Raw genomic sequence first — 11,890 nt, forward strand, 5'->3', positions numbered from 1 at the left:
GTTACAACCGGATTAGAAGTATAAGTTGAGATGGGATGATTAAACGGTAACCGGGAGCAAAGTAAAGCAGAGACAGCTCGCCGTAACTGATTTCCTCTCTAGATTTACCCAAGTAGGAACAGGGTTGTCGTCTCTCAACCAGTACAGTAAGGCTCTAATGTTGGCTGCCCAGTAGTAATATAAAAAGTTGAGGAGTGACAAGCCACCAAGACCATGGGGTAACTGTAACATCTTACTGCCTATCCGTGGATGCTTTTTATTCCAAATAAAGGACGASAATTCACTATTTAAATTTGTAAAGAAAGTCCTGGTGAGGAATGATATGGCGCTTGTTGACAATTTAATATTACAGTCAACAATAACTGTGCAAAGCTCCATACTTTCATTGCATATTATAATTTGGTGTAGTCAGAAAAATCTCTATGAATTTCTTTTTATGCATTGATGCAGGATCGTTCACATCAGCATAAAAATGTGTTTGAATCTAAAAATGTTAATAAATTTTGTTAAAGATTCCTATGTTATCATTTTCAGATTTGCTTCCTCCTGTTTGCAGTCCTCTACATTGTGTCCTACTTCATCATAACCAGGTACAAGAGGAAAAGTGGTAAGTTTGTGTGCTACATTTACACAGCAGAAATGTGTGAAGAGTTGTCACAGCAGTGAAGTCTTTCCATCTCTGTTTATGCCATGTTTGCTCAGAGACACCGCCCTTCATTTTGTTTAGACTGGAATAAAGTCATTGTCAAAAAGGATTAAAGTGTATGTGGTTGTGACTGCACCCATCCTTGTACAATAATCTGTAACTCTTAGCTTTGTCTTTGTTAACTGTATCCACAAGTAATATCACTGGAACTGCAGAAACTTGAAAACAGTTGGTCACAAAAAGGCTGTAATGTTGACATTTTATGACCTGTATTAAGATGAACAAATCTGAATGCAGCAAGAATCAGCTTCAGCAGTCTTTGTATAGTATAGGGCAGACATTTCCTCTTGTCGTAGATTAAATATAGTTTGCCCAGGTCACCTCCAAAGTCATTTTCTTTTTGAAAGTAGATCAAATAGAAGTCCTGATTGTTCACTATAGAATTCTTAGTGGCTTTTTTCTAATATCCAGCTGGTAAGGACCAAATATTTTTGCATGAAGTGCAAAATTATATATACAGTATATATAAAAAAATGTGTGTCAGTACCCCTACTTTTTGTTGCAGTGTACTATTTAAATGTGTATAATTGGTTGACATGCATAAGAAAAATTGCCGGGCATAACAGTGAGTGAGTGCAGGTTTAGTCCTCCAATCATTGCAGTATGTTTAATAATTTGGGCAGGGTAAACAGATGTTACTGAGGAATAAACAGAGAAGTTATAATGTAGTAGTCTATAGTTTTCTCGAAAGGTCTTGAAGGCTACTTTAAAAAAAAAAGAAACAAATCCCAAAAAATGGGAATTCTAAAATAAAACATACAAGTGAAATAGTTCATTCTTTCTAAATTTGACTTGACTTAATGACTTGAGTTTTTGACTGAAGTGTAACNTTTTTTTACAGATGATCATGAGGATGAAGATGCTGTTGTTAACAGAATATCGTGAGTGACACTATCTTTCTTCTTTTTGAAATAATGTGACTTATTAAAGAACATCTGCCTTTTAAAAAGCAGTTAACCAAGCAATTACTAAAATAAAAACAAGTGAATAAGGCTTAGCTTATCGTTTGATAGATTGATATATATAAATGACTTTACTAAGCAATGAAATTTATACAAAGACATTAATTCTGATTAAAAAGAAAAAAGTTAAATATGATTACTCTGAGCTTCAATGAGTAAAACTTTGATTTTTCAGTTTTTTGATCACAGTTCTATGCTGATCAAACACAGACAGCTCAAAAGTGCTCCACTAAATCCAACCTCAATAAACCTTGTTATTTTTTTTTTCAGATTATGTCTGTCATTTTTGTGCAAAATTTGTTAATAAGAACTTGTAAAAATTTATTTGCMTGTTGCAACATTGTTTTTAGATGATACATGTAGACTGTTAATCCTTAGTTTAGGTTTGATTTTGAAGCTTTAGGCTATTTTTTTTAATGTTTTGGGAATTAATATGTGGCCCGTTTTTTTTACATTAAACCTAATCTTTTTTTTAATCTACCGGTATTTACTGAAAGAAAGAAACAAAAAGCAAATGTCATGGGAAAAGGGACTCTTTTCCAGAAGAGCTCACCTTGACTGCAATTTTTTAAATAATCTTCTTGCAATTAGCTTAATTTAGAAAATAATAAAGACTAATTGAAAGGTTAAGCAGTGACAACATTATTATTATTATTATTATTATTATTATTATTATTATTATTAACAAAATAATTACACTTAAAAGTAGGATGACGTGCTATAACTCCCTCTAGATTAGTCTGTCAAGCAGAAATGATTGTTGTAGCCTCTTTTATCTGCTGGTTCATTTATTCCCCAGGTGTGTAGAAGGAGGTACTTTTTTAGGGGTTCTGTCCAATATTAAAAAAGCATTCAAGTTTAAAAGCGTTGTTTAATAAAATGGTCAGGTGGCAAATTTGTGTGAGCCCACTGAACAGTGACTCCAGTCTGTTTAGCAGCTGCCTCTGAATCAGCAGACTACTGGAAAGCTGTCAGGTTTTTTTTTGTGCTGGGAAATGGCTAAAGGTGAATAAGAGGATGAGTCAGCTGATTAAAAATATAGATTAATAATGAACCAGTAGTCCATTATTATTTAAATGGTCTTTGTTAAATGAGTTTGTGCTGCTTTTTCTTGTCATTTTCCTTTCCTGACATGCTTGAAAACAAGTTACTTTTTAAATAGAACATGTTTTATCGAACAATTATTATAAGCGTGCAAACAACTGTAGCTGTATCTTATTCAAAAACGAAAAAAAAAATCTGGTTTATTTTGTTTCTTTTTTGTTGACCTGTTTTTATCTGAATGTATGTGTATTTGCTTTTGTTTTCAGATTATACCTGTGCACCTTCACACTGGCAGTGTCCGGTGGCGCAGTCTTCYTACTGCCTTTCTCAATCATTAGCAATGAGATCCTCCTTTCCTTCCCCAGAAACTATTACATCCAGTGGCTCAATGGCTCACTCATTCACGGTCAGCATGAATCTGTTGGTTTAAAAAAAAGTTTGTGGGTGAAGGGTAGATAATTTTTTCATTCTTTATTTGATCACTAATACTCATAATCTGGTCATTAAACACACACATAAAATCCTAAATATCTAAAATTATTATTTTACAAACTGTATGCGTATTAGTGTGCACAGTGAACTTCGGAGGTAAATTACATTATGCTTATTTAAATGAAAAGGGTTTTTATGGTTTTGCTGTGCAAATTATTAAGAAATAAATGATCATACTCAACATAGTAAAATAAAACAAATAAAGCAACATATTTGTTTCTGACAAACATGTCATTACATGTGCTCTAGAGTTAAGTGTTAATTCGTTCTTTAGATAAAGACGCTAAGATATCCCGTTATCCACCGGGTGGCAGTAGAGCCCATGGCTTAAAAATGATCAACAACATTCTTGATAAAAAAAAAAAAATAGATTTTTAACTTGCTTTCCACCAAACTTTACCAAAATTAAGGGAAAATTTGGTTGCATTRTTTCTTATAAAGTAGAAGCACTGCTTCATAATATATATTGTTGTACAATCAGCTATTAATGTGTACTCACACTAAGTTTGATTCCTGCAGGTCTGTGGAACCTGGTGTCTCTGTTCTCCAACCTTTGCCTTTTTGTGCTGATGCCATTTGCGTATTTCTTCTTGGAGTCTGAGGGATTTGCTGGGTCAAAAAAGGTACAAATCATACATTTTAAATAATATTGAAACATTTGTTTCTTTATATGTGTGATATTTCTTCTTTTTCTTTTATTTTTAAATCAAGGTGATGCAAGGAAACTGTTAGACAAATTTTGGGGTGCAGTTTATGGACTTTCAAAGTGTGAACAAACTATAATGTCATGGAAAGCTATTCAGAATTCTGTACACTGTTTTATTTATTTATTTATTTATTTATTTATTTATTTATTTATTTATTTATTTATTTATTTATTTATTTATTTATTTATTTATTTATTTATAAGTGTAGGATCAAGCAATTTTTTTATAAAATTTAAACTTTAAGAAAATAGAATTTTACAAACAAGTGTTTTCTGTCATTTGATACTCACATAATAATTCCTATTCAAGAAGTTTCCTCTTAAGAACCAGCAGCAGGTGCCTAGTCTTTGCCCTTTCTTTGACTCACATAACTGACTGTAACTGCCASGGCAGAAAGCTCATTAACCATGAAAGTCTGAATCTGGTCTTCGCTCAGCGCCACATCCTGACAAACTCTTTCAATAAGGCCGTAGGCTGCAAACGCTTCAACACTGCTGCATCGGCCCCACTGATTTAAAGCCTGATTCCCTGTCACCCCCTCCCCAGCCTCCTAAAATAAAACTTCAAAAGCACAGGCTAATAATCGAGTTGTAAGGCTCAGTGAACTTCCTCGTTTAATTGATTACCCTCCTCCCCTCTTTCCCCATCAGGAAAAAAAAAGTCTGGGAGCTCGTGTCCCAAAAGTCCATAAAGTTGCAGAAACATGACAGGACAATAGAACCTTACAAAATGGAAGGGAAAAGATTTACTTTTAATAACACCTCTATCCTGTGTCACAGTTTGAAACCTTTCTGGTTTATGTCCCTTCTGGCAAAAGCACATAAAAATTAGTCTCTACTGTAGCCGTTTTTCTTTCTTTCTTTGTCCACTAATTTGTTTCGATTGGATTTCTTCAATAGATGGCAGGCCCTGATGTGCAGGAAGCAGGACGAGGGCCTCTCTTAATTTTTGCCGTTTTTGTTCTTTTTTCATTTTAGCAAGAAGGTTTTTTTGCAGCATAGCTTCCATAAATTTACTCAGAGGAAGCACTGTTTAGTGTTTAGCTGCACTTCTAGGTATATATTGTGTAACCTAAAGAAGGGCGAAGAGGTGGGGGTGGCGGTCCTGTTTTGCCCCGAAAATCTGAGCTGCCTGTAAAGGAAATAGTGTGGCTGACAGCAAGAAGAACGTAAAACTTCAATCTAAGTTTTTAAAATGCGATTTTAGCCTTTCATCCAATAATAGCATCAGACCAAGATGCTATAAGGTTTTATGTGACATGTTAACCTCCTCGGCTTATGTTGTTGCACTGCGAGGTCCCTTTGACTGCGGAAATGAAGTAAATGATGAACTTCACGACTAACGTTGTAAGTCAGCCTTTTCATGTGGCTGTGTTTACTTTTGACGATGTACTAAAAGACGCCAACAGAATAAGGATGTAAATGTGGATTTTTTTGGTGTAATGTGTGTTTGTTTAAATGTTTGACTCCTTAGAGGCTCTGTCACCCGAGTGATTAACAGTTTAACAAATTGTTCAAATTGTGGATGAATCTGAGGGACTAAGGGTCGTGATGTCAGATGTTATGATCTAGCTTTAGTTGCTGCTGTAAAATGTTTCCCGCTTTATGGCTGTGTTCTCAAATCCTTGCTTAAAAGCTACATCACTTCAGTCGACAAAGTTTGTTGCACCATTTGTTGTTATAGTCGTAATGAGACAATTATTCAGTGGTGTAGTTGTTTTTGCATCTAAAGTAGTTTTCAAGTCATACTTGTGATTGATAAAAACTATTTCCTATTAAGCTTTATAAAAAATTGATTATGGTTCTTATTGAATTTGTAAATTTTTGCCATTGTTATAATAATGAGCAATTTATGCCATTCTTATAGAGATGATGTTCTGATAAAGCTCTATTTCAGTCCTTCAAAGGACTTGAAGCATCTTGAGAAAATGCAAATGTGATACTCTGAAGTTATTTTTATTTAAAAGTTTGATGTGGGCAGAAAATAATACTTTTGATAGTGATAACCCTTTTTTCACTCTTTCTACTGTAGTGTTGTAGACGTGTCTTTATCTCCACAAAAATGATGTCTATTCTGTACTATAACTGTAGTTACTAAAAATTAATGTACGTTTTGAATTATCCAAAGCATATATAATTTTTCATAAAATAGGTATGTAAAAAGACTTTAATTAAACTGGCAAGCATGCTTTGCAGTGAATAGCCTTTTGGTCCTAGCCAGTATTGAAATGTTTTTGATCCTGAAACGAGTTGGAACGAGTTTGACCCCATGACTGACCCAGCAAAGGGCCAACAGGTTTCATCTGGTAGTTAAAGAAACTCCTCATCAATCTCATCCCAAGCCCTAACCCGCCGATGATGAGAAGTGTGTTTATTGTGGAGGAGGAGGCGTTGGAGGGGAGAGAAAACGTCTCGCCAAGCAAACCCGTTTGGTGTTACTAAGATACTCGTCTTTGTTGGAGCTCCACAATAGGGGCTTGGATATTTATTTCAAATCTCCTGCACATGCAGACATTTTTCCCAGGCCTTCTTTCTGGCAGGGCCAGCCGGAGAATATAAAGTGGTGTTTACATACCTTCCTTTAAGGTCACAGTGTTACCCTAAAGCTGCCTGTTACAACGTTTGTTACCACAGCAACATATTAGCTTGGACCGGGAATTTTAAAAAGAACAAACACGATTTTCCTGTCCTTTCATGACTCAGTTTTTTTTTTAAACTAAGTAAACAAAAAAAAAGTTGTGAAGCTTGTCTTATTCTGGACCAAATTCTTGGCCAGTTTGACTGAGAGTAAGATACCATTTTAATTGAATTATAGGCTATGAAACTTGAACAACTAGACCGTTTAAGGTCATGTTGTGTCCAACATGTTTGGAAAAAAATAACTAAAAACAAATAAAATGAAAATGAGGGTGGGGGGAAAAACCCTTTTTATTTACTATTATTAAGTCTCGAGGACTRTATGTTTTAGTGTTATAACAAGACTAGTCAAGTCACAAAGAAATGTATATAAATAGTTCTGTTTTCTGACCCTATTAAAATCAGGAATACATAATGAAAACTGAATCGTCACTTTCAGGGAGTTGGCACACTGTAGCATAGGATTATATATTTTGACTTCATAATTTTATTTTCCTTGCTCCTAAGTCAATAATAAGTTTAGAAAGTCTTTAGAAGTGTATTGCACAGCTTTACAGGGGAGTGTCTGTCTTTTCTGCTTTCTGTCTTTGACACACAGTCATTTCACTGCATCTGACTGGTTGAGGGATACGCTAACAAGGTTCCTGAGCATCTGGCATGTCTTTAGCAAAAGTGAACAGCCCTTTTGCAAAGGAGTGAAAGGGCCCTGCCCCCTTCCATACTTGTTACACTCCTGGCCCTTGTTGCACGCTTCCCTGACAGTCAGCAAAAGGATGGTGTTCAGGATGATCTCTGCCACCACCTGCTGACCTGTAAAGGGTTGATGAGAGCAGCTAGGAAGCTTCTGTGAAACGGTYTTCCTTTTTGTGATTATCTGCACAGCTTAGCAACTTAAAGAATATAATCTTCCACACTTTTTTACAGTGGCATTCAGCTTGTAAAGAGTAGCACTAGAATATGCGTTTGACACAGTTGATCATTATACTCTCTTACAAAAGTTGATTTCTTTTCAACTTTCATCATCTGCAATACAAATATTTTCCTCTTATTTGACTGATAGGTGTCAGGTTGTGAAACATGGAAGTTCTGTGTCCGGGTCTCTGCCCTGTTCCGTGGGAGTTCCACAGGGTAGCATACTGGGCCCATTGCTTTTCCTATTATACATAAATGACCTTCCAAAAATATTTAAGTATTCAAATATTTTACATTTTATGTATACTGATGATACTTTTCTTTTTTTGTCTGATTTCAATGTTGAATCTATTAATAGTCAGTTACAAGCAGATCTTCAGACATTTCATGGTTGGCTTTTAATGTTAAAAAAAACTGTGTGCATATATTTTTCCTCACCCAGGAGACATTTCAATATAACAACTCAACTCACTTTTTTAAACAAACCCCTTGATATTGTCACTACCTACAAATATCTTGGAATTACTTTGGATTCTCATTTGACTTATCTTGATCGTACAAGTCTTAACCACTAAGTTGAAACAGAAGTTATACGTTTATTCAAAAATTAGATCCAATCTGACATCTTCTGTTTCAAATATCTATCTTCATGCCATTATACTCTCAACCATGTCGTACTGTTTACCTGTTTGGCCTCTTACAACCTGCATTCCAACTATTTGAAATGGTTTTATGACTAGACAATAATTAATTAAGATACCTCGAACTATATTTTGAGTAGGCATAATAATATATATTTATATTTATATGAATACCTGTAACATCTGTAACTACATTCTGACTAGTATAAATTATGTCAGATTTACCATTAAGTTGTATGGAGGCTCTAATTCAAGATTCCTGCAATAAATTTTTATTTCAGATATCAACAATTAAATTGACAATGCATACATTAAGTTTAAGATATCTCACCTTTTGTTCTGACTGGTCATAATTTTAATTAAACATACCTTAAATGACAGCAGTACAGTAAATATTTGTGTTCTTGACAGTTTTTCTGACATTTTTATTATTCATTTTGATATTGAAATTATATCTGAAATTAGGGGTTATGTTGTGATATAAATTGTATTCATATTATGTAGCCTTAGTTTGGAGTTAGATTCACAAGTCTGATGATATGGTCTGTATTTGGCTTTGCAAATGCAAGTTTATGCATGTATGTTTGATGTTATATGTATGTGAAGTAGTTATTTTTCAGTCAGGCCACTAAACATTATTCTTGGAAATCTTTCCGGTCTTGTATAAGCAACTCTGCAGTTAACCAGCCCCTCTCTCGATGTCGGTGTGAGGATCAGGGGAGGCTAAATATTTTAGAGCTTCTAAATTTAGAGGTAGTTACACATTTAGAATAGCAAGAATAGAAACTTTCAGCGGGCACTCTGGATGCCAAGGCATAGCTCAATTTTTTTTCAGCCTTCACCAGCTGACAATTTAATCTTTGATCACTGATTATGATACTTTGAGTATTTACCTTTTATAAACCCTACTTTGGGAACAAAGGCCTAAATTTTCTCTTCCAGCTATGAGCGAGTGTATAGAAAACTATGAATATGTAGCATCATGGATGCAGGTGAATCATGTAAACCAATCAGGCTGGTCACTTCTTTGTCTTGTTGAGCATTATTATGCCTTGCACTGTATATATTTTTCTCCAGTGAGGCAGGAGTCAGGGATGATAGTAAAGAGGTGATGAGCACTGCCTTTGCCCTAAATGATCTGAATGTGGAATGATTTGAGTCTTTATAAATGATTGAGAGACCTAAAGGGACTATACCTTCATCAAGGCATGGGCAGCTTCTTAAGGTGGACCGGTGTGGTTGAGTGGACACATGTCCTGCCTGTCAGTTCGTTGTGTTCTGATGCATCCTTAAGAGTGCACGTGTGGGATGCGGCTCAAGTCCCTGAAAGCATTCTTCTCTCACCTCTTTTTAACTCTGGGGAATGAGATTTGCTCAGATGTTGACTTCTCTCCTCTGTCATACTCCCTGTGCTTTTGTCATTATTTCACTTTATTCTTTTCATTTCCTTTCTTCTAATTTTTTTAATTAATGGAATCTGAAAATGTCTGAGATGCTAGAAAACAAGATTTAACTTATGTTCTTAATGTGCATATGCATAATGTGCAAGAGACAGTCAGTAAAATTACTACATGACAAACTTGTGAATATAATTTGCTGTGTTCCTGAAACATCCACGGTTGTGTCCCAGTTATGTATTTATTTATTCATAATGCACACTAAGATAGTTCAGGGTTTTATGTTGAATGCTGAGTAAAGGTCTTTCTACAGTTATCTTTAAATAGCTGTAGTGTCCGTTGTGGCCACATTGGGGCACTCGAGATCCTGCCTATTTTGTTTGTTGTGCTAGAAAATTCTACACTCAATAAGGCTTTTTCAGAATAGCGCTATAAGTAGAAGTGAGAGCCATGTAATTGCTCAATAATAGCAAAGCAATGCTGCAGTGGGATTGGCATGAATTAAACCTACATCCTTGTATTTCTGTTGCCATTGTAAGCACAGACTTAATAGATGAGTGGCAATGTGTTGACGATAAATATGTTTGTGAACAAAGCATACTCCTATCACAAAACAAAGGAATTTAAGTGAATTAGAAAAGACTGAAGAGAACACAACTGTTGCACAGTGGCACAGCTTGTAATGCAGATGCTAAAGTACAGGTGTATTGGAGCAGTATGCAGCAACAGAACAATGTATGATTTAATCCCTCCAATTCAAAATCATTTCCACGCCATAAAGTGGCTTCATGAATAACGGGAAACATTCGCCACGGGTCCCTCTCCATATAACTTGTTGGCAAATGCTGAACAGCAACCACAAGGCCATTATGTTAGTTGGTAACAAATTGCTCACATGTACCCAATTTAAACAACGCTCAAGAAGCAGAGAACCCTTGTTATCCCATGCCTGTTTGCCTACCTGACATGTGTATGGGAATGCCTATCTGTCTTATGGTGCTTGTCCAGTATGTGTCTCCAGCAGGGGAGGAAGGAATGGAAACTGTGAGAACAGGTAGAAAAAKACTTTATTAACCACTCAGCAGTTTGTGACCCGGAAAACCCAAATTACCCCAAAACTCTCTCGTCTGCACGACCTGGGACATGACCATGGGGCTAATCAGCTCCATATGGGAGGTCTGCTCTTGATCGCAGACAGTAGCTGCGGCCCTTATAGCACCCCTCCCTCCTCTTTTTAATTTCACCACTGCCACTATCAGCCTTTGTTGAACGTATTTTATAGACTCCAATATGTGTGTATAAAAGAGCCACTTCACACACAAATCCATGGGAGCTTTTATGTGATGTTTGTGTAGTGTTAGTGGAAATGATGCGGTTTATAAAGTGAGGCAAGATGGGGTAGTATGGTCTCGTAAACTGAAGTTTTATTTAGTGTTTGAAATTTGGATGTGAAACAAATTTTTAAAACTATTATTTTAAAGTCCAGCTTGAACCAGGTATTAGGAATGTTATTTATTTTTGTTCCACTGGTTCTGTGTTTCAGTACATTTAGATTGTTTAAAAAAGGAGAGAATAAATAACAAGTTGCAGGATGGTGTGGTGGTAACCACTGTTGACTCACATCCTTTATGTATGGAGTTTGTATGTTCTTCACATGCATTTGTAGGTTGCTCCAGGCTTTTCAAATTCCTCCTACTGATAATGTTTTCAGCATTTATTTTAATTGGAGTTAAAAAATTGACTGTCTGAATAGGTTTGTGTTAGGGTTGTGGGGTACCCAGTCTTTGATACTATCAAGTCTTCCTCTCTATGGTATTGCTTGTTCTTTTGTATTAATATGTACTGTAATTTTAGGGTATTATTAATGTTTATAATAATTTCTTATCTCTGAATTTCAGTATTAGATTTTTTTAGCTGTGATTTGTCACAAAACAAAAGTTCACAACAAAATAAAATGGTTCAAAGCATGACAGAAATGTCACATCTAAAGACCAGTTTGAGTCAGTATTTAATATATAAAGAAATGTTTGGAAATTGGAAAAGAAAACATTTGGACAATGGGCCTCATGCAAGAACATGTTCGTATTCTTATCCTAAATTTCTCTTACTTTTGTTCGTACAAAGGGTTCGTACGAACATGCCACATCAGATTCAACAAACTCTTCTATCTTCAGGAAAAGTGTGTAAATGAGCTGCGTAAGTTCCACCTGTTCTATCCAGCTGCATGTGCACGTGAGAGGAGATTAGCATAATTACCACCCCAAAAACACCGTATAAGGCTATTTTTCCTGCCTCAGATACAAGGAATTGTCCATTCATGAAAATGACAGCGAAAATTAAAAAGAACTTTAMGAGTTCAGAGATTGAAGTCCGTCTGTCAGAGATCCAGAAAA

The 11,890-nt window shown here is 35.5% G+C and overlaps 1 protein-coding gene across 1 annotated transcript in view; it reads left to right on the forward strand.

Moving 5' to 3' along the window:
• Positions 1-11,890, forward strand: part of lmbr1 (limb development membrane protein 1) — a 38,943-nt gene that overhangs the window by 3,234 nt on the left and 23,819 nt on the right. The window contains exons 2-5 of the mRNA XM_014013347.1: positions 535-607; positions 1,548-1,587; positions 2,979-3,118; positions 3,724-3,827. Coding sequence (XP_013868801.1) covers positions 535-607; positions 1,548-1,587; positions 2,979-3,118; positions 3,724-3,827 — 357 coding nt within the window. The remainder of the gene's footprint in view (positions 1-534; positions 608-1,547; positions 1,588-2,978; positions 3,119-3,723; positions 3,828-11,890) is intronic.

The sequence above is a fragment of the Austrofundulus limnaeus genome, unplaced genomic scaffold, assembly GCF_001266775.1.
Source record: "Austrofundulus limnaeus strain Quisiro unplaced genomic scaffold, Austrofundulus_limnaeus-1.0 Scaffold100, whole genome shotgun sequence".
Lineage (NCBI taxonomy): Eukaryota > Metazoa > Chordata > Actinopteri > Cyprinodontiformes > Rivulidae > Austrofundulus > Austrofundulus limnaeus.